Here is a 23,037-nt window from a genome sequence, read left to right on the forward strand (position 1 = left end):
TACAAATAGCAAGATTTCATTCTTTTTGATTGCCAAGTAATACTCCATTGTGTATGTATACCGCATCTTCTTTATCCATTCATTCATTGATGGACACTTGGGCTCTTTCCATACTTTGGCTATTGTTGATAGTGCCGCTATAAACATTGGGGTGCATGTGTCCCTTTGAAACAGCACACCTGTATCCTTTGGATAGATACCTAGTAGTGCAATTCCCGGGACGTAGGGTAGTTCTATTTTTAATTTTTTGAGGAACCTCCATACTGTTTTCCAGAGTGGCTGCACCAGTTTACATTCCCACCAACAATGCAAAAGAGATCTGCTTTTTGAGTATCCTCACCAACATCTGTTGTTGCCTGAATTGTTAATGTTAACCATTCTAACAGGTGTGAGGTGGTATCTTATTGTGGTTTTGATTTGTATTTCCCTGATGATGAGTGATGTTGAGCATTTTTCGTGTGTCACTTGGCCATCTGGGTGTCTTCCTTGGAGAAGTGTCTATTCATGTCTTTTGCCCATTTCTTCACTGGATTATTTGTTTTTTGTGTGCTGAGTTTGGTAAGTTCTTTATAGATTTTTCTGATACGTCATTTGCAAACATCTTCTCCCATTCTGTCTGTTGCCTTTTAGTTTTGCTGATTGTTTCCTTCACTGTGCAGAAGCTTTTTATTTTGATGAGGTCCCAGTAGTTCATTTTTGCTTTTGTTTCCCTTGCCTCTAGAGTTGTGTTGAGTAAGAAGTTGCTGCAGCCAAAATCAAAGAGGTTTTTGCCTGCTTTCTTCTTGAGGATTTTGATGGCTTCCTGTCTTACATTTAGGTCTTTCATCCATTTTTAGTTCATTTTTGTGTATGGTGTAAGAAAGTGGTCCAGGTTCATTCTTCTGCATGTTGCTGTCCAGTTTTCCTAGTACCACTTGCTGAAGACGCTGTCTTTATTCCATTGGATATTCTTTCCTGCTTTGTCAAAGATTAGTTGGCCATATGTTTGTGGGTCCATTTCTGGGTTCTGTATTCTGTTCCATTGATCTGAGTGTCTGTTTTGTGCCACATATGTGTATATTTTTAAAGTAAAATAAAATGTTATCAATTTAATGACAATTGAATGAAATGAAATTTAATTAATCAAATTTAATGAAAAATTGCCCTAATCTTTTTCATTTAATACCCAACACTAGAGGTAATCTCTTTTTAACTTCTTTAGCTATTTCTTCTAGTATTTACTGCCATATATCTCAACAGTATGTTTATTCTACTATTGCTTGATTTTCAATCATAGACATTTTCTATTTTTCCACCAAGGAAGGTAAGGATTTAGCTCTCCCTCAACTCCTCCTGCCCTTGCTGTTCTTCTGTACAAGCATGCACAAACACTCACAGATGACCATAATACGTGAGTTACCATGCTTACGTTTTGGGTTTTATTGGTATTAATAATTACCTTATTTTTCTGGTTGCTTAGTTTTTCCTGTACTTATTCATGTATTATTCCATTACCCAAAGTCTCCGCCAGGGTTGTCAAACTCCCTTCAATAGGTTCAGACATTCCAAGCCATCTCTAAGTTTGGTTTTTCCCCCTGGAGTCCACACTCCTGGAGCCCTTTACCCTCTTGCTATAATCTGAATTGGCTTCTCTTTAACCTATGGGAAGGCTGTCAATGTTGTACAATACTTCTTCTTTTGTCTTGGTGATCTTATTCACTTCTCTCCTGTATTAGATCCCTGTTTCCTAGATCCTACACCATCTTTTTTTGCTTGTTTGTTTAAATATTTTGAGTACTCTCTACACCCAACATGGGGCTTCAACTCACAACCCTGAGATCCAGAGTCACATGCTCCGCCAACTAAGCCAGCCAGGCACCCTCATTTGCTTTTAAAATATCCTTCAGAGACTTCCTGATAAAGGGTGCAGGGAAGTGAAGTTTTATTGTCCTTACACATCTGAGAATGCTTTTTTTTTTTTCCTCCTCTCACACTAGATAGTTAGACGGTATATAGGACTGTGGGTTGAAGATTACTATCCTTAAGTTTTAAGATTTTGTTTTTTCCCCGTTGTTCTGAAATTTCATGATGATGTGCATTGATATACATTTTATTCCACACCATTATGCCAGGCACTTGGTTGCCTTTTGATCTGGAAATCTGTGTCCTTCAGTTTTGCACATTTATTTTGTATTTTTTCTTCTGTAATTCCTTTTAAGAATTTCCATTTATTGGATATTTGATTTCTTTGTTCTCTAATTCTCATTGTTTCTCTCCTGTTTTTCATCTCTGTCTTTTTATCTACTTCTGGGACTGTTTCTCAAATTTATCTCTTGATTCTTCTATAAAGTGTTTTACTAATGTGGTCATATTTTTAAATCTCAAGAGCTCCTTTTTAAATTCTGATTATTTATTATAGTATACTTCCTTATTACATAGATGTGATTTTTTTACTTCTCAGATATATTCATTGTAATTTATATTTTATTTTGCCTCTGTTTCCTCTGAGTTCCTCTTCTCCAAGTGTTTATTATTTATTTTTTTATTTTTTGAGAGAGACAGAGAGTGAGTGTGAGCGGGGGAGGGGCAGAGAAAGGAGGAGAGAGAATACCAAGAAGGTTCTGCACTGTCACCACAGAGCCCGATGCAGGGCTCAATCTTACCATCTGTGAGATCATGACCTGAGCTGAAATCATGAACCAGACGCTAACTGACTGAGCCACCCAGGTGCCCTAAGACTCCATCTTTACGTAATCAAAGACCTGATAAAGAACATGAAGCACAGGCAGTTATCTTAATAAGATACTGAGTCCTTATTTTCCAGGCAAGTTATTTATCTGGTAAAGAAAAATCTTTTACAATAATCCAAGAAAAATTTCTCCTTTCAATAGAGAGAAAATTAAATTCCAGTTTTGCATAGGCACACTATTGCTATTAAAGCTCACTTTTAAAGCCCTTAAAATAAATTCATTCAATTTCAGCAGCAGCTTGACCACACAAGATAACAATTCCTCCTTTCTTCCCTTCCTCCCTTTCCTAGTGCTTCTCTCTCTTTTCCTAACTTTCTATGTCCATTTAGGTTTTGTCTTTTGGTTTTTTTCTAGTCTAAAATAACATTTAAATAACCTCTGAATTAGGACAAATTACTCTACTTTCCCCTTAACAAAAATGTATTCTCATACCTCATACCTTTCCCTACCAAAAACACATTTTACTGTCCCTGTATGCTTTGCCTAAAGTTTCTTTTCTTTACCCTTATTATTTCTACATGTAGGTTTCATTTACATATATTCATTAGAATTCTTAACCTTTAGAAAACAATTTCCAATGAAAGCCAAGAAGTAAGCAATTGTGAACTGTTACATACTAACATTGTGATATTAGCATATTTATGATTATATCATTTTGTAATTTCTACACATGCATTTTCATAGTATAACTTGTTGATCTGGCAAAAAGAACATGTTAACAGATCCAAATATCTTTAGTTCCTCGAAGAAACTAAAAAGTTACAAAAACTTACACACGTAGCTTTTTCTGCCATGTTGACATACATTAAGCAAATCATTTTTATTGTACCTTTTGTTCTTAGGTTGAATTTACAATTTTATAATCTCAAATCTCTAGTAGAGATAACAGAAGCTAATTTGACTAGTCTTAATTTATGTAAGTGCTTACATTTTCTTCAAGCCAATTAATAGAACTTTTCTACAAGTCAGTTTTTAGGTATACCATCCAGATGGGAAAAAATACTGCATCTATATAACATACATACATTGCTACACATAAACATCCAGACAGATAAAACAGAAGTCTTATGGCTTTTATTTAAATATTTTATGAAATTTTTAAATTTTATATCAAGTACAATAATACAAAACTTGTATTACAAACTTCTAAAAGAACAGTTAGATCTAAATGGTGATTCTGGCAGATGGGACAAGTTAAGCTTACCCATTTAGATAGCTACAGCTTTTACCAATATTTGTGGAGAAAACTTTGAAGGTTTTTGTTTGTCTTTAATAGATAATCCTGTGGAGGCTGCAGACTAAATTTTGGGCAAGGGAGCCTGTGAAATATCAAGTTTTTTAAAAACTTGTTTTTTCCAGTTTTGGGAGTTACTTTAGCCAACAGTTTTCTCCTTGGATACTTACAGTTCTAAGACATGGTAAGATTAATATTTCCAAGGGACTGAGAAAGGATAGAGGGTTTATCTAAGAAGGAACTCAAGGGCATATGTGCTTGTTATCAAAAATCAAAGATGAACAGGCAGGCCACAGACTGGACAAAGATCATTTCAGAGCTTATGTCTAACAAAGGACTTGCATCCAGAATATATGAAGTACATCTAGAACTCAATAATAAAAAGAAAACCCAATTTTTTAAAGTGGAGGGGGCATAGAAAATAAAGATTAAATGTAGTGTGGGATCCTAGAAGAACCTGGAACAGAAAAGGGACAATAATAGGGAAACTGATGTATTTGAATAGTTTATAGTTTAGCTAAGCAAAAAAGAAAAAAAAATCAAGGGTAATTACTGTTAGGGTCAGGCGTAACGCAGGGTAAAGATAGGAGTCAAAGGCTTTATTTGGGAACTAAGGTCTAGGGCGAGGTTCCATGACTCAGGGAGAGAGAGAGAGGAGTCAGGGAAGTCGCCCCCAGGTGTGGTGGGGTGGGGTTTTTAAGCTGCAGCGGTTCCCGGTTTAGGTCGGGGTGGGCCTTTTTCGTGTCAGGTCGTGCTGTCGCTGGGTGATTGGCTGACCTCCAATTCGTTCTGGCACGCTACTAGGGGCTTTTCGTTGGGTTGCGCTGGCAAGATGGCCGTCCCCTCTACTGTGGTTCCAAGGACATCCTAACATTCCAATCTCTTATTGGTGATAATGGGCGACGGATCTGATCTGGCTGCTTCCTGCGGGCGTAAGGGCGACGTCATGGTATGTGGGGTCTGAGTTGGAATTCGGGAATATGGCCGGACCACCATCTGGTGAAATGCAACCTGGGAAACTTCATGAATTCATTTTCATACGAAATGGAGAAAACAAGGTAAGAGCATAAGTATTATACAGATAGCAACTAGTGGGGTGACTATGGGGAGGAGCCAAGTTAGGAGGGGTGATTGCCACCAGGAGGTTAGGGGGTCTGAGGATCCTGGGAGGGCGGATAGAGTTTTTTGGATTTCCTTTAGGTGTTCTATATTGGTTTCAACTAAGCCTGATTCAATGAGTTAGTAGCAACATTCCTCCCTCAAGAACAGGCATGTTCCCCCTTTTTCTTCTGTCAGGAGATCTAGGGCTCGTCGGTTTTGCAGAGTGACCTGTGCTAGGGAGTTGATCTGCCTTTGTAAGGCGGATAGGGAGGTTGCTGAGGCTTCTAATTTATTGAGGATGTCTCGGCCCAACAGGGGGACGGGGCAGGAGGGGATGACTAGGAAGGAGTGGGAGAAGTGGAAGCCATCCAAGCAGCAGGTGAGTACCGGTGTGCATGGGGGAATGGAGGGGGTGCCATTTATGCCCATGACCGAAATGGAGGACGGCGTGGTGGGGCCTGAATAGCTCGGCAGGACGGAATAGGTAGCCCCCGTGTCCAACAGAAAGGAGATGGACTTACCCGCTACCTGGAGTTTTACCCTGGGCTCGGTGTGGGTCACCGGAGTTACTGAGTCTGGGCCTCGTCAGTCATCATCCTCCATCTCCAGCAGTTGGAAGGCAGAGTCCAATCAGGGTGAAGCCTCACCACGTGGGGGTGTTGCGAGTCTGTCATCCCCTGGGTTAGGACAATCGGATTCCCAGTGGCCCATTTGCTGGCACAATGGGCATGGACTGGTAGGCTTTTTGGGATGGGGACACTGACGAGACCAATGGCCTTCTTGGCCACATTTAAAGCAAGGGCCCGGAGGGGGCCGTGGTCCAGAGGGCTTTATTGTGGCTGGCCTCAGGGCAGCTACCAAGGCTTGGGTCTGTAATTGTACCTTTTGTTGGAGACGGGCCTGTCGCCGTTGTTCTTGAGCTTCCTCTCGGCCATTAAAAACTTTAAAAGCCATCTTTACCAGGTCGGCCATAGGGGTTTGAGAACCATCTTCGGCCTTTTTTAGTTTTTTTGAATATCAGGGGCTGATTGCGAAACAAAATAGGTGGCCAATACTGTGGCCCCGGCGGGGGTGGTAGGGTCTAGTCTGGTATACTGGGTAAGTGCCTCTGTGAGCTGGCTAAGGAAGGCTGCGGGGTTTTCATTGGGGTCCTGTATTATTTCTTGAACTGATTTGTTCGAGGTTGCCCTCATGCCTGCTAGTAGGCACTGGATCATCTGGTCCCGGCGCTGGTGACCATTGCCTGCATGTTGGTAGTTCCAATCGGGGTCGGCCGCCGGCACAGCATCGGCCCCTACAGGCATAGTGGGGTCGGTCATGTGGGTTTGGTCTGCATGTTCCCTGGCTGTGGCCTGGATGCGCTCCCTCTCCTCAGGGGTGAGGCTAGAGGTGAGGATTACATGGATGTCATGCCATGTGAGACTGTAGGCTTGGGCAAGGTATTGGAATTCTTTAATGTATTGGGTGGGGTCAGCCGAGAATGACCCTAGCGGCTTTTCGATGGCGGATAAGTCTTGGAGGGAGAAGGGGACGTGAATGTGAACCAGGCCTTCAGGTCCTGCCACCTCATGGAGAGGTAAGATGGCCACTGGGGTCTGTTCGCAGGGAGGGGCCTGAGCACCAGTTCGGGATGATATCGGAGGCGAGGGCGGGACGGCTGGGGGTTGGGAGTACGGAAGGGGGCGAGGACAGGTGGGCAGTGTGGCTAGATCCTCTAATGGGTCAGAGATCGGGGAAGTTGGTGAGGTGGGGTTGTCGGGGGGGTTGTGGGTGGGCAAGGAGCATGCATGCAGAGGGGCAGGAGGAACATAGGTTGGGGCGAGACCTGAGGTCCCAAAAGACCATGACGTAGGGTATTTCTCCCCATTTTCCCAGCCGATGGCAGAAATTGTCCAGATCGGTTAAGATTTGGTATTGTAAAGACCCCTCGGGTGGCCATTGAGAATCATTATCTAGTTTGTACTGAGGCCAGACTACAGTGCAAAGACGGATGAGTCAGTTACGACGAAGTTCGTCTTGTAAGCCCAGGAGCCGGAAGTTTTTTAATAGACATTGGAGGAGGGGTAAGAGATCGAGGTGGTTTAGACTCGTTACTCCCCATTGGCGTGGCAGGGCGAGGTGTCCCTTGCGCTGCAATAAGGGGCCTACTGGCGTGCGGGCCTTGCGGCATGCGGAGAAAAGGAGACTGACTTGCGAGACGTCTCTCGTGGGTGTCAGCCGTAGTTGGAGGAGGGAAGGAGGGGTCTGTCTTACTTACCGGCTCCTGTAGGTGCTTGTGAGTAGGGTAGTTGGCATCTGGCTTGGCGAGGAGGGAGCTCAGCCAAGGGAGGCGAGCTACTACCTCCCCCCGGGTTTCGGCACCAAATGTTAGGGTCAGGCGTAAAGCAGGGTAAAGATAAGAGTCAGAGGCTAAAAAATTTTAGCAGTCAAAGGCTTTATCGGGAACTAAGGTCTCGGACGAGGTTCCGTGACTCAGGGAGAGAGAGAGAGGAGTCAGAGAAGTCGCGCCCAGGTGTGGTGGGGTGGGGTTTTTAAGCTGCAGCGGTTCCAGGTTTAGGTCCAGGTGGGCCTTTTTCGTGGCAGGTCGTGCTGTCGCTCGGTGATTAGTTGACCTCCAATTCGTTCTGGCAACTTCTCGTTGGGTTGCACTGGCAAGATGGCCTTTCCCTCTACTGTGGTTCCAAGGACATCCTAACAATTACTACGAAGCTTTTTGTTTTGTTTTTGTTTTTGTTTTTAAGGGTAGGGACAGTCTGATGAATTTTTTTGCCTGCAGCAGAAGCAAAAAATATGGGAAGGCCTAGACTTCATGGGATTTGCTTACAGAGTAAGGGACAATAAGTCAAACCTTCTTGTGCCTTTTCTGTGCTTTTGTCAAAGCTAGTTCCCGGCTATCAGTATTTTCATCTTTCACGCCTGCTTGAGTGTCCTTTGCAGTTCTTAGCATTTGTTCTGAGTCTGATCTCTACTTCCTAATCTAGTTAAGGAAGTTTGTGAAGTTTTTTTTTTCCCTCACACTAGCCATGTATCTTCTATAGCTGTTCTTTCTTTTCTCTCTCTCTCCTTCCTTCCTTCCTTCCTTCCTTCCTTCCTTCCTTTCTCTCTTTCTTATCTGATCTTCCTATAAGTACCAACAGGGCATTTGTTTAGGATGAGAGCTCTCTTAAAAATCCTTTAGATGTAAAAGTCCAAATTTTCAAAGGTATACCTACTTCAACTATGATTCCAAACCAATAAGCATTTTTATGGCTTAAAATCAATAAGCCTTTTATGGCAAACCATGGACACAGGGATGTCCTCAAAGAGAATGCCAACGATATGGCCCTCTCAAGATGCAGAACCACTCCAAAGATAGTATAAGAAAGCAAAGACCTTCATTGTCACAGGTGGTAAAGAAAGTTCTGTTTCCCACGAAGTGAGACACTTTAATTCACAGATCCACTAATCTATGTTTCCTGAAATGTGGTACCGGAATGGGAATTTTCCCAGCACAAACAAGGGAATGAAAACAGAGATGGCAATAGCACCCTAGCCTGCTGGCTGGCTGCCTGATGCAAGCCCAACAGCCTGCACAACCCCACCTCCCCAAGTGCCGAAGACCAGAGAGAATATTCTCACTAGTTACAGATCCAAGTTCTTAGTAATAAAACAAGACAAATGAAGATTCTCAGGATTTTCATCATGACAAAGAACACAAAAGTCAGACAATGCAAACATGAAAACTTCTGGGAGGCTAAGAATCCATAACCTATAGGAACCCCAAACCAAATTCATGATTCAAGATCTATTTTACCAAAGTTACTCTCCTGCCATTATGAGCTTAGAAAGGAAAGGACAAAGAGAAATGTTTGTATTGCTCTCTTCACTGGGTACTAGAGTCAGAGATCTGGGAGACTGACGTGGTAAGGATTCTTACCTTCTGTTGGTCTGTTGTTTGTTCCCTCATAGCTGCACTGCGGTCTCTAGGGATAGTAAAGTGATCCAGCTTTCTACTGTGCCATCCTCATCAGCAGAAGCTGTACCAGAGGAGAAAAATCATTTTCCTCCTACCCTTTTAGGGTTTCAGCTGGGGCTCTGTAACAAAAGACAGATTAGCAAGAGAAAAACAAATAAGTTTATTAACATGTGTATCTCATGTGTGTTTGGGAGAAATGCACGGATGATGCTAACACAAGGAGGTGGCTAGAATTTGGGCTTACATAGTATCTTCACCAAAGAACAATACATTTTTAGAAGAGTGACAAAACAGAGGAAAATAGGTTTAGGCTTCCGAGGGCAGCAAACTGTGGGAAGATAAGTATTTAGTGGCCACTGGAAGATAAAAGCTAGTCGGTAAAATTTGTTCTGTGGAGTCCTCTGGGGCTGTCTTGTAAGGTTGTCAGTGATTAACTTCTGTACAAATTTAGGTTCTGTTTTCAGGCATATAGTCGGAGGGCAGAGAGCTTTCTTGGATCTGCTTCTCAATTGCCTTCAGTTCAAGATAATCTTTATGCCAAAGGGGAAGGTTTTTAGGTGGCATAGTCTGCTCCCTGTCTTTAGGTTTGATTATAAAGCTCCTTGCTATATAATGACCCCTTATGTTCTAACATCAAAATGTGAGATAAGGCATTGTCAAAAAGTTAGAAAATTGTTCACATGAGGCTTATTTGTAATAGGAAAACATAGATTTATAAGCAAAAAAATATATCACAGCAACAAAAAATGTAGAGTGAAATATGGCTGAGCAATATGGTATCATGCTGCATACCCATTAAAAACGATCGGTAATGTACCATGTGCTTTCGGGGAAAGTGTGTATAAAATAATTATAAGTGAAAAAGATGAAGACAACATAGTGAAGGCAAAATAAAAAATTGGACCCCATTTTCAGTTGTGTAACATGGTCGTTCAGGTTATTTTTCTTTATAGTTGCTCAAATTCATAATAAAATAGGAGATGATTCCTGCTTTGGAAACAGCCCTACTTCCCCATGCCAAGTCTTCCTTAGCCAAGTCTTTAATGCCATTTCATCATTTTCCTGTAGGTTAATTCTTAGGACACCAGAATCTCTCTCTTCAAATATCAAAAAAGAACTTTTAAAGTCAGTGAACCAATAAACAGTTCCTGTTTTTCCCATCTCTCAAAGGGTGGAGCCCCCAAAGGACTAGGAGAAGAAGGAAGTTAAAAGGTTAAATACTGAGGCCAGCTTGCCCTGGTCAGCCTAGAGATCTGGCTTCCTAGTCAACATGAAGGCTCTCCTTTTTCTGGGGCTTCTCCTCCTGTCCGTCACCGTCCAGGGCAAGATCTTTCAAAGATGTGAGCTGGCCAGAACTCTGAAAAAACTTGGGATGGATGGCTTTAAAGGTGTCAGCCTGGCGACCTGTAAGTTAACTCTCCATACTTGCAAGTAGTTAGCCGAGTGTGGAATAGCCAGAAGATGAGTAATAAGAAAGAGGCTTTGAATGGATGGACTTCTTTTATTTCTTTGAGGGTCTGTGTGCTTACAATTGTTACAAATATCAACTCGTGTCTTTTGAATCAGATATGCCAGAAGAAGGAATGAGGGCATGGGAGAGCAAAATTCTATGCCATTCTAAGTACACCAGGACCCACTGCACTCTTCGAGTGCAGCTGAATTTGCCAGTTGCCTCAGGTTTAGTGGCAGATGAAGTCTGACTAAAAGATACATTTGAGCGCCTGGAATATGTATCAAGTCCTTTCTACTTGACTCCAGGTATTTCCTGTTTGGAACTTCGTTCCAAAAAAAATGAGCCTAGAGTAATGAGTATTTTCTGCTTTTTAAATTTCCCTGCCACGACATGCGATTTTTAACAGCAAAGTTTTAAAAACCTATGTTGAACTCTCAGTGCAGTTCCCCTCAATTACTGTGTATGTAAGGATCCCTGAAATGCAGCTTGAAATCCTGTTTTACTATTCTCACTATAGTCGATTAACTATTTTTCATTTTCTTCCACATAATTCAAGATATGTCCAAGTAAAAGTTATTTTATATTTGAGTCCATATTTGTCAATGTGATCGCTATATTTTTCAGGTTGAATTCAAACATTTCCTCTCAATAACTGTTTAAAAATTTTTTAATGTTTATTTTTTTGAGAGAGAGAGCGCAAGCAGGGGAGGGGCAGAGAGGTGGACAGAGGATCGGAAGCGGACCCTGCACTGACAGCAGCAAGCCTGACCTGGGGCTCAAACTCACCTGAGCAGAAGTTGGACGCTCAACTGACCGAGCCACCAAGGCGCTCCAATAACTATTTTTGAATGAATGAGTGGATGGATAGATGAAAAAGTCTTTCCTATTTATATTTCTTGGGTTTTTTTTTTTTTTAATGTTTACTCATTTTTGAGAGAGAGAGAGAGGGAGAGAGAAGATGAGCGGGGGAGGGGAAGAGAGAGAGAGAGGGAGACACAGAATCCAAAGCAGGCTTCAGGCTCCCAGCTGTCAACACAGAGCTTGATGAGGGGCTCTAATTCATGAATGGTGAGATCATGACCTGGGCCAAAGTCAGATGATTTGACTGAGCCACCCAGGCACCCCTATATCTCTTGTTTACCAGATCCTAATTTGATAACCAAATTCACCTTTAGGTATCTTAAGAAAATTTATTTCTCCCAGAAAATTCTTAGTTTTTCTGATAAAAAGCATTTTTCCATCAGCGTACATATCTGCTATTAATTTTAAAATTCACTTAACAACTCTGTTGATTTTCCTATTCTAGGCTAAATCTTGCCTGCAAGATGGGAGCAGGGGAAGGGTAATAGCAATGGAAGAAACAGCTATTTTAATATTTTGAAAGTATGCTATCTTGTTCATTAGCATTACAAAATGATTTGCTAACAAAAGGATTCTCACTAAAGTGTTGAAATATTTTTGGGGATGCCTGGCTGGTTCAGTCAGTGGAACATGCAACTCTTGATCTCAGGGTTTTAAGTTCAAGCCCCATTTTGGATGTAGAGATTACTTTAAAAAATAAAATCTTAGGGGAACCTGGATTGGTTAAGTGGCCGACTTCAGCTCAGGTCATGATCTCATGGTTCGCGTGTTCAAGCCCCATGTCAGGCTCTGTGCTGACAGCTCAGAGCCTGGAGCCTGCTTCAAATTCTGTGTGTGTCTCTCTCTCTTCTCCTCCCCCACTTGTGCTCTGTCTTCTCTGTCTCTCAAAAATAAATAAACGTTAAAAAAATTTTTAATAATAAAATAAAATCTTAAATATAGATTATATATATATTTACAAGTAAAACACACCTTTATACTTATAAAGTAAGTCATTAACAATAGAATAGCAAATTAGAACTGATTATGGTATGACAAATAAATCAGGTGGTATTGATATTTATAACTAAAAATAAGTTTTTTTCAGGGATGTGTGTGGCCAAATGGGAAAGTGATTATAACACAAGGGCTACAAACTACAATCCTGGAAGCCGAAGCACTGATTATGGGATATTTCAGATTAATAGCCGTTACTGGTGTAATGATGGCAAAACCCCCCGTGCAGAAAATGCCTGTCATGTATCCTGCAGCGGTAAGACACGATGATATTTGATTGATGGCACAGGACTCATCTGGCTATATTTACAAGAACAGAGATTCAATACAAATGAAAAATCTTGAAAGATTCATCAGCGACCTAGAAAAACTCTATTTCAATGTCTAGAAATGCTTTATTATCTTCCTCATAATTCCCTAAGAAATTAAAGAGCTCATTATATCATAAAAAGTTGATGTTTTCTAATATATGCAAGTTTCTGAAATGATCTATTAATTTATTATAAATGGATTTATTAATGCTTGTCAAAAACAATGTCATTTCTCCCACTCTCTTTGGGGAGGTTTAGGGATAATTTAGTTGTGTGGCCCTTTTTAAAAAATTGTTTTTAGGCCGGAAGATGGCGGCGTAGGAGGACGCGGGGCTCACAGCGCGTCCTGCCGATCACTTAGATTCCACCTACACCTGCCTAAAGAACCCAGAAAACCGCCAGAGGATTAGCAGAAGGGAGTCTCCGGAGTCAAGCGCAGACGAGAGGCCCACGGAAGAGGGTAGGAAGGGCGGCGAGGCGGTGCGCGCTCCACGGACCGGCGGGAGGGAGCCGGGGCGGAGGGGCGGCTCGCCGGCCAAGCAGAGCCCCCGAGTCTGGCTGGCAAAAGCGGAGGGGCCGGACAGACTGTGTTCCGACAGCAAGCGCGACTTAGCGTCTGGGAGGTCATAAGTTAACAGCTCTGCTCGGAAAGCGGGAAGGCTGGAGGACAAAGGGAGGGAGAGCTGCTGAGCCCCCGGACGGCAGAGCTCAGCTTGGTGGGGAACAAAGGCGCTCGCCAGCGCCATCTCCCCCGCCCATCCCCCAGCCAAAATCCCAAAGGGAACCAGTTCCTGCCAGGGAACTTGCTCGCTCCGCGCAAACACCCAACTCTGTGCTTCTGCGGAGCCAAACCTCCGGCAGCGGATCTGACTCCCTCCCGCTGCCACAGGGCTCCTCCTGAAGTGGATCACCTAAGGAGAAGCGAGCTAAGCCTGCCCCTCCACCCCCCGTGCACCTTGCCTACCCACCCCAGCTAATACGCCAGATCCCCAGCAACACAAGCCTGGCAGTGTGCAAGTAGCCCAGACGGGACACGCCACCCCACAGTGAATCCCGCCCCTAGGAGAGGGGAAGAGAAGGCACACACCAGTCTGACTGTGGCCCCAGCAGTGGGCTGGGGGCAGACATCGGGTCGGACTGCGGCCCCGCCCACTAACTCCAGTTATACACCACAGCACAGGGGAAGTGCACTGCAGGTCCTCACCACGCCAGGGACTCTCCAAAATGACCAAACGGAAGAATTCCCCTCAGAAGAATCTCCAGGAAATAACAACAGCTAATGAACTGATCAAAAAGGATTTAAATAATATAACAGAAAGTGAATTTAGAATAATAGTCATAAAATTAATCGCTGGGCTTGAAAACAGTATACAGGACAGCAGAGAATCTCTTGCCACAAAGATCGAGGGACTAAGGAACAGTCACGAGGAGTTGAAAAACGCTTTAAACGAATTGCAAAACAAAATGGAATCCACAATGGCTCGGCTTGAAGAGGCAGAGGAGAGAATAGGTGAACTAGAAGATAAAGTTATGGAGAAAGAGGAAGCTGAAAGAAAGAGAGATAAAAAAATCCAGGAGTATGAGGGGAAAATTAGAGAACTAAGTGATACACTAAAAAAAAATAATATACGCATAATTGGTATCCCAGAGGAGGAAGAGAGAGGGAAGGGTGCTGAAGGGGTACTTGAACAAATTATAGCTGAGAACTTCCCTGAACTGGGGAAGGAAAAAGGCATTGAAATCCAAGAGGCACAGAGAACTCCCTTCAGACGTAACTTGAATCGATCTTCTGCACGACATATCATAGTGAAACTGGCAAAATACAAGGATAAAGAGAAAATTCTGAAAGCAGCAAGGGATAAACGTGCCCTCACATATAAAGGGAGACCTATAAGACTCGTGACTGATCTCTCCTTTGAAACTTGGCAGGCCAGAAAGGCTTGGCACGATATCTACAGTGTGCTAAACAGAAAAAATATGCAGCCGAGAATCCTTTATCCAGCAAGTCTGTCATTTAGAATAGAAGGAGAGATAAAGGTCTTCCCAAACAAACAAAAACTGAAGGAATTTGTCACCACGAAACCAGCCCTACAAGAGATCCTAAGGGGGATCCTGTGAGACAAAGTACCAGAGACATCACTACAAGCATAAAACATACAGACATCACAATGACTCTAAACCCATATCTTTCTATAATAACACTGAATGTAAATGGATTAAATGCGCCAACTAAAAGACATAGGGTATCAGAATGGATAAAAAAACAAGACCCATCTATTTGCTGTCTACAAGAGACTCATTTTAGATCTGAGGACACCTTTAGATTGAGAGTGAGGGGATGGAGAACTATTTATCATGCTCCTGGAAGCCAAAAGAAAGCTGGAGTAGCCATACTTATATCAGACAAACTAGACTTTGAATTAAAGGCTGTAACAAGAGATGAAGAAGGGCATTATATAATAATCACAGGGTCTATCCACCAGGAAGAGCTAACTATTATAAATGTCTATGCGCCAAATACCCGAGCCCCCAGATATATAAAACAATTACTCACAAACATAAGCAACCTTATTGATAAGAATGTGGTCATTGCAGGGGACTTTAACACCCCACTTACAGAAATGGATAGATCATCTAGACACACAGTCAATAAAGAAACAAGGGCCCTGAATGATACATTGGATCAGATGGACTTGACAGATATATTTAGAACTCTGCATCCCAAAGCAACAGAATATACTTTCTTCTCGAGTGCACATGGAACATTCTCCAAGATAGATCATATACTGGGTCACAAAACAGCCCTTCATAAGTTTACAAGAATTGAAATTATACCATGCATACTTTCAGACCACAATGCTATGAAGCTTGAAATCAACCACAGGAAAAAGTCTGGAAAACCTCCAAAAGCATGGAGGTTAAAGAACACCCTACTAACGAATGAGTGGGTCAACCAGGCAATTAGAGAAGAAATTAAAACATATATGGAAACAAACGAAAATGAAAATACAACAATCCAAACGCTCTGGGATGCAGCGAAGGCAGTCCTGAGAGGAAAATACATTGCAATCCAGGCCTATCTCAAGAAACAAGAAAAATCCCAAATACAAAATCTAACAGCACACCTAAAGGAAATAGAAGCAGAACAGCAAAGGCAGCCTAAACCCAGCAGAAGAAGAGAAATAATAAAGATCAGAGCAGAAATAAACAATATAGAATCTAAAAAAACTGTAGAGCAGATCAACGAAACCAAGAGTTGGTTTTTTGAAAAAATAAACAAAATTGACAAACCTCTAGCCAGGCTTCTCAAAAAGAAAAGGGAGATGACCCAAATAGATAAAATCATGAATGAAAATGGAATGATTACAACCAATCCCTCAGAGATACAAACAATTATCAGGGAATACTATGAAAAATTATATGCCAGCAAATTGGACAACCTGGAAGAAATGGACAAATTTCTAAACACCCACACTCTTCCAAAACTCAATCAGGAGGAAATAGAAAGCTTGAACAGACCCATAACCAGCGAAGAAATTGAATCGGTTATCAAAAATCTCCCAACAAATAAGAGTCCAGGACCAGATGGCTTCCCAGGGGAGTTCTACCAGACGTTTAAAGCAGAGATAATACCTATCCTTCTCAAGCTATTCCAAGAAATAGAAAGGGAAGGAAAACTTCCAGACTCATTCTATGAAGCCAGTATTACTTTGATTCCTAAACCAGACAGAGACCCAGTAAAAAAAGAGAACTACAGGCCAATATCCCTGATGAATATGGATGCAAAAATTCTTAATAAGATACTAGCAAATCGAATTCAACAGCATATAAAAAGAATTATTCACCATGATCAAGTGGGATTCATTCCTGGGATGCAGGGCTGGTTCAACATTCGCAAATCGATCAACGTGATACATCACATTAACAAAAAAAAAGAGAAGAACCATATGATCCTGTCAATCGATGCAGAAAAGGCCTTTGACAAAATCCAGCACCCTTTCTTAATAAAAACCCTTGAGAAAGTCGGGATAGAAGGAACATACTTAAAGATCATAAAGGCCATTTATGAAAAGCCCACAGCTAACATCATCCTCAACGGGGAAAAACTGAGAGCTTTTTCCCTGAGATCAGGAACACGACAGGGATGCCCACTGTCACCGCTGTTGTTTAATATAGTGCTGGAAGTTCTAGCATCAGCAATCAGACAACAAAAGGAAATCAAAGGCATCAAAATTGGCAAAGATGAAGTCAAGCTTTCGCTTTTTGCAGATGACATGATATTATACATGGAAAATCCGATAGACTCCACCAAAAGTCTGCTAGAACTGATACATGAATTCAGCAAAGTTGCAGGATACAAAATCAATGTGCAGAAATCAGTTGCATTCTTATACACTAACAATGAAGCAACAGAAAGACAAATGAAGAAACTGATCCCATTCACAATTGCACCAAGAAGCATAAAATACCTAGGAATAAATCTAACCAAAGATGTAAAAGATCTGTATGCTGAAAACTATAGAAAGCTTATGCAGGTAATAGAAGAAGATATAAAGAGATGGAAAGACATTCCCTGCTCATGGATTGGAAGAATAAATATTGTCAAAATGTCAATACTACCCAAAGCTATCTACACATTCAATGCAATCCCAATCAAAATTGCACCAGCATTCTTCTCGAAACTAGAACAAGCAATCCTAAAATTCATATGGAACCACAAAAGGCCCCGAATAGCCAAAGTAATTTTGAAGAAGAAGACCAAAGCAGGAGGCATCACAATCCCAGACTTTAGCCTCTACTACAAAGCTGTCATCATCAAGACAGCATGGTATTGGCATAAAAACAGACACATAGACCAATGGAATAGAATAGAAACCCCAGAACTAGACCCACAAACGTATGGCCAACTCATCTTTGACAAAGCAGGAAAGAACATCCAATGGAAAAAAGACAGTCTCTTTAACAAATGGTGCTGGGAGAACTGGACAGCAACATGCAGAAGGTTGAAACTAGACCACTTTCTCACACCATTCACAAAAATAAACTCAAAATGGATAAAGGACCTGAATGTGAGACAGGAAACCATCAAAACCTTAGAGGAGAAAGCAGGAAAAGACCTCTCTGACCTCAGCCGTAGCAATCTCTTACTCGGCACATCCCCAAAGGCAAGGGAATTAAAAGCAAAAGTGAATTACTGGGACCTTATGAAGATAAAAAGCTTCTGCACAGCAAAGGAAACAACCAACAAAACTAAAAGGCAACCAACGGAATGGGAAAAGATATTTGCAAATGACACATCGGACAAAGGGCTAGTATCTAAAATCTATAAAGAGCTCATCAAACTCCACACCCGAAAAACAAATAACCCAGTGAAGAAATGGGCAGAAAACATGAATAGACACTTCTCTAAAGAAGACATCCGGATGGCCAACAGGCACATGAAAAGATGTTCAACGTCGCTCCTTATCAGGGAAATACAAATCAAAACCACCCTCAGATACCACCTCACGCCAGTCAGAGTGGCCAAAATGAAGAAATCAGGAGACTATAGATGCTGGAGAGGATGTGGAGAAACAGGAACCCTCTTGCACTGTTGGTGGGAATGCAAATTGGTGCAGCCGCTCTGGAAAGCAGTGTGGAGGTTCCTCAGAAAATTAAAAATAGACCTACCCTATGACCCAGCAATAGCACTGCTAGGAATTTATCCAAGGGATACAGGAGTACTGATGCATAGGGGCACCTGTACCCCAATGTTTATAGCGGCACTCTCAACAATAGCCAAATTATGGAAAGAGCCTAAATGTCCATCAACTGATGAATGGATAAAGAAATTGTGGTTTATATACACAATGGAATACTACGTGGCAATGAGAAAAAATGAAATATGGCCTTTTGTAGCAACATGGATGGAACTGGAGAGTGTGATGCTAAGTGAAATAAGCCATACAGAGAAAGACAGATACCATATGGTTTCACTCTTATGTGGATCCTGAGAAACATAACAGAAACCCATGGGGGAGGGGAAGGAAAAAAAAAAAAAAAAAAAAAGAGGTTAGAGTGGGAGAGAGCCAAAGCATTAGAGACTGTTAAAAACTGAGAACAAACTGAGGGTTGATGGGGGGTGGGAGGGAGGGCAGGGTGGGAGGGAGGGCAGGGTGGGTGATGGGTATTGAGGAGGGCACTTTTTGGGATGAGCACTGGGTGTTGTATGGAAACCAATTTGACAGTAAATTTCATATATTAAAAAATAAAAAAAATAAAAAAAAAATTAAAAAAAAAAAAAAACACTAAAAAAAAAAAAATCAATAAACGTTAAAAATTAAAAAAAAAAAAAATTGTTTTTACTTTTTATTCTGAAATGTCCTAAATACATAGAAATTTAGAGACGTTAGTATAATAAACAGCCATTTACTTTTTTTATGTATATGTTCCTTTTTGCTGAATGATTTTATTTTATTTTATTGTTGGTGCCTTTTATTTATTTTTTGACATTGTTTAAATTTTATTTATTTTTAATTTTACACTTATTTTTACTGTAATAATGTTTTCAGGAATAGAATTTAGTGACTCATCACTTACATATAACATATAACTTGCACCTTCAGAAAATACAGTTCCTATATAATTATTGCTATACCTAACAAGTTGATTAATGGATTTGTTTAATTAGGGTGAAAAAAATATTCTATTGAACTCATATAAAAAATAGAAATAAATGTGGAACCTTTAGTGCACAAAAATATTGGAGAAATATAGTAAAATTGATACTGTTAATTTTAAATGTTAAAATTCCGAATAGACAAGATTCATCTCAGAATATATTTTTTATCCAGATAATTTATTTTTGATTTATTTTTTAAAATATATAACATATGTGCTCATTGAATAAAAATTTTTACTACCCAGAGATTTATGACCACTGGTAACTTCTAGTATATATTCTTCCACAAAATGTATCAATCATGTATATGAACATAAAGCTATATCATTCACAAATGAACCTACACACAAACATGTAAACAATGTGTGTATTACGAAAAATGAAGTTGTACTACATATACTGCCTATGACTTGCTCTTTATCACACAAAATTATGTCAACAAATACAAAGCTGTATTCTTTTTCAAGGATGAAAAGAATTCCACAAATTAATGTTCCATACCTTATTGGTCCAACTCTTACTGGTAAGCCCTTAGGTTCCTCTGCTTTTTCCCCTTTATTAAATGCCATGAACATCTTGCGCATATATCTCCAGGTGCATTTTTATTATTTCTTTAGGCTAGATTTCTGGTAGTAGAACTGCTGATTAAAAAGTTGTTAGTCTCTGTTTGGTTTTTTTATTTGTTTGTTGTGTTTTTTACAGTCCCTACTTAAAAAGACAACCTTCTATTGCATTAGTTAATTCCAGAGCTTCCAATGACTTTGGTAAATGAGAAACAGAATGCTTTATCTCATGCCAAATGGGATGGAATGAAACAAAAATTTCCCCCAACATTCACAGATAAATGGACTCTTGGAATATTACTTTAATGTTCTTTCCTCAGCCTAAGAGAATAATCCTGGCTAAATCTAAGCTTACAATGAAATTTCTCTGGAAGTTGTCCTCATTCCTCACCATCTCTTTTTCAGAGTTGCTGCAAGATAACATCAGTCAAGCTGTAAAATGTGCAAAGAGGGTTGTCAGTGATCCACAAGGCATTAAAGCATGGTACGTTTAAGCATTAGTGGGGAAAGCTACTTTGCCCTAGGATTAAGAGAAAAGTGAGAGGGGGTGGCTCAGTGGGTTAAGCGTCTGAGTCTGACTTCCGCTCAGGTCATGATCTCACAGTCTGTGAGTTCAAGCGCCCCCCGTCGGTCTCTGTGCTGGCAGCTCAGAGCCTGGAGCCTGCCGTGGATTCTGTCTTCCTCTCTCTCTGCCCCTCTCCCACTTGCACTCTGTCTCTCTCTCTCAAAATAAATAAACATTTTAAAAATTAAAAAAAAAAAAAGGGGGGCGCCTGGGTGGCTCAGTCGGTTGAGCATCTGACTTTGGCTCAGGTCATGACCTCACAGTCTGTGGGTTGGAGCTCCGAGTCAGGCTTTGTGCTGACAGCTCAGAGCCTGGAGCCTGCTTCCGATCCTGTGTCTCCCTCTCTCTCCGCCCCTCTCCCACTCTCACTTTGTCTCACTCTGTCTCTCAAAAATAAATAAATGTAAAAAAATAAAGATTAAAATTAAATTAAAAAAAAGAGAAATGAGAGAGGATTTTCAAAGACCAAAGTATGCTACTGAGAAGTGAATATTGCAGCTCTAGACTTACGCTAAACAAGGAGTTACCTAGAAACAATCTACTTCCTCTGATTTAGAATCTTACTCAGGAATCACTAAATTCTACTCCTGAAACCAGTATTACACTATATGTTAACTATCTAGAATTTAAATAAAAACTTAAAAATATAGAATCTTACTCTTTAACTCTTCAATTTATTTTAGAGGATTTCTAGAGTTTTTACGATTCTCAACACTCTATCCGTTCCTTGTCGTATCTTGAAACTACTTTTGGAGTTAAGTGAATGTGGAAAGCACTTTGCAGGTGCTATTGCAGAATGCATTTGTCAATGTTTATGTTCAGCATTCTGTGTTCTAGTGAGGGCTTCAGGGGAGGCGATATACTTGGTGTACATCTCTCCCTTTAATAAATAGCAATATCTGTCTGTAGCCTGTTGTCCATTTAGTGGTAAAACATTCTGTTCTCCCAGAGGATTTGAAGTATGTGTATTACAATGAAGATGTGTTTTAACCTTATCACCATTTATTTCACCATTCTCTACAGGGTGGCGTGGAAAACACACTGTCGAAACAAAGATGTCTCTCAGTATGTTCGGAACTGTGGAGTGTAACTGTTGGAGTTTTCCTTCTTCAGCTCATTCTAGGTCTTTTTCCTTTAAGGGAGTAGTGATTGAGTGAAAGGTCACACTACCATTCTTTCAAACAATAACATTTTTACAGATGCAGGAGCAAAATATGGTCTTTATTCTAAAAGGCTTGTTTACAAATGTGTTTATTATTTGATAGTCATCCTGTAACATTTTTCGGTTTGCTAATAGAAATAATGCTGGTGAAAGCTTATCTAAAATCTTGCCTATCAAATACACCTCCAGTACATTCAGTTCTTAAAGAAATAACCCAGACTTAATCTTTATTACTCCCCAGTAGTTTATAAAAATGTAACAGAAGATTGTCTTACAACAAATTGATCATAGGCAAAATTCTAGCTTCATAGGCATCTGATGCCTTCATCTGTTCAGGCATCTCCAAAAGCAGTAAAAACAAAAACAAAATACACACACACACACACACACACACACACACACACAGAAAAATAACAAAAACAAACCAAACCAAACCAAAACACTCTGTTTGACAATATCAAGTAAAAATGCTAAATGACAAAAACGAAAACAGCCTGAATTAAGGATTTTGCTTTTCTAAAGTGTGACCTTGGTTTAAATGTTTTCTCAGAAATGTTGCTTTCATACTCCTTTAAAAATAAATTAACAATTTATGTGTCAATCTATTTTAGCCCTTTGAAGAATTCTTCTGGGCACTTTTCTGATTATGAAGGAATATAAAGGACTAGATGAGTTGTTACTGTTCTTTAATTTTATTAACTTAAATTCATGCAGAATGAATAAATCCTGAAATAATTGCTGATTAACCACAAGTGTGAAATTATGTATACTATAAAAAAATACAAACATTATCATTAAAGGCTTTGTCTGTCTTTGTTTAGACCCATCTAGTGTCTCTGAAGAAAAAATATATGTGTTAAAAATACATATATTTGGCACTCTTAATATATCCTATGTCTTCACCTGTACCCAAATAGCTAGATATTGCTGGAGGAAAACCCACAAGCATTCTGATAGATCTCACTATCATAACCACAAATCTGACATGGGCCCTCAGTCTGCATGACCATCTTACTGACTTCTCTGCACTCCTATGGTGGTGTTCCCACTCTCCAAAATGACTATTTTACTTCTCTTCTTCTCCCTTCAAAGACCCAGCATACACACCCAACCACCCATCTTCCACTCTCTCTCGTCAGTATATCACCTGCCCTCACATGACACTGAGAAAATAGAAGCAACCTCATACGAAATTCTCTCCTCCTTGCCACCATGACAGTGGTCACACCTTACCTCTCTTCCTCTGCTCCCGCCAATAACTGTCTGCACATGCAATCTCGGATTGAATCCCTCTCACTACTCCAAGTTAACTGTTTCCTGCATCCTGAGTTTCCCCCTCCTTGCTGGATCCCCCCTGCCATTGTACAAAATGTCCTGGTAACCTCCCATCTTACAAAGACCTCCATTAACCAACACAAGTCTCTAACTACATCATTCTGACTTCTG

The 23,037-nt window shown here is 40.6% G+C and overlaps 1 protein-coding gene across 1 annotated transcript; it reads left to right on the top strand.

The window, feature by feature from the left end:
• The first annotated feature begins 4,932 nt into the window (after nt 1–4,932).
• On the top strand, nt 4,933–22,375 carry LYZ (lysozyme). The gene is made up of 5 exons (XM_078449694.2): nt 4,933–5,021; nt 10,190–10,425; nt 12,421–12,585; nt 20,270–20,348; nt 21,453–22,375. The coding sequence occupies exons 2-5, from the start codon at nt 10,290–10,292 to the stop codon at nt 21,517–21,519; spliced, it is 447 nt and encodes a 148-aa protein (XP_078305820.1). The 5' UTR covers nt 4,933–5,021; nt 10,190–10,289; the 3' UTR covers nt 21,520–22,375.
• The last annotated feature ends 662 nt before the right edge of the window (nt 22,376–23,037 follow it).

This window comes from Panthera onca, chromosome B4 (genome assembly GCF_046562875.1).
Source record: "Panthera onca isolate mPanOnc1 chromosome B4, mPanOnc1 haplotype 2, whole genome shotgun sequence".
In the NCBI taxonomy this organism is placed as follows: domain Eukaryota; kingdom Metazoa; phylum Chordata; class Mammalia; order Carnivora; family Felidae; genus Panthera; species Panthera onca.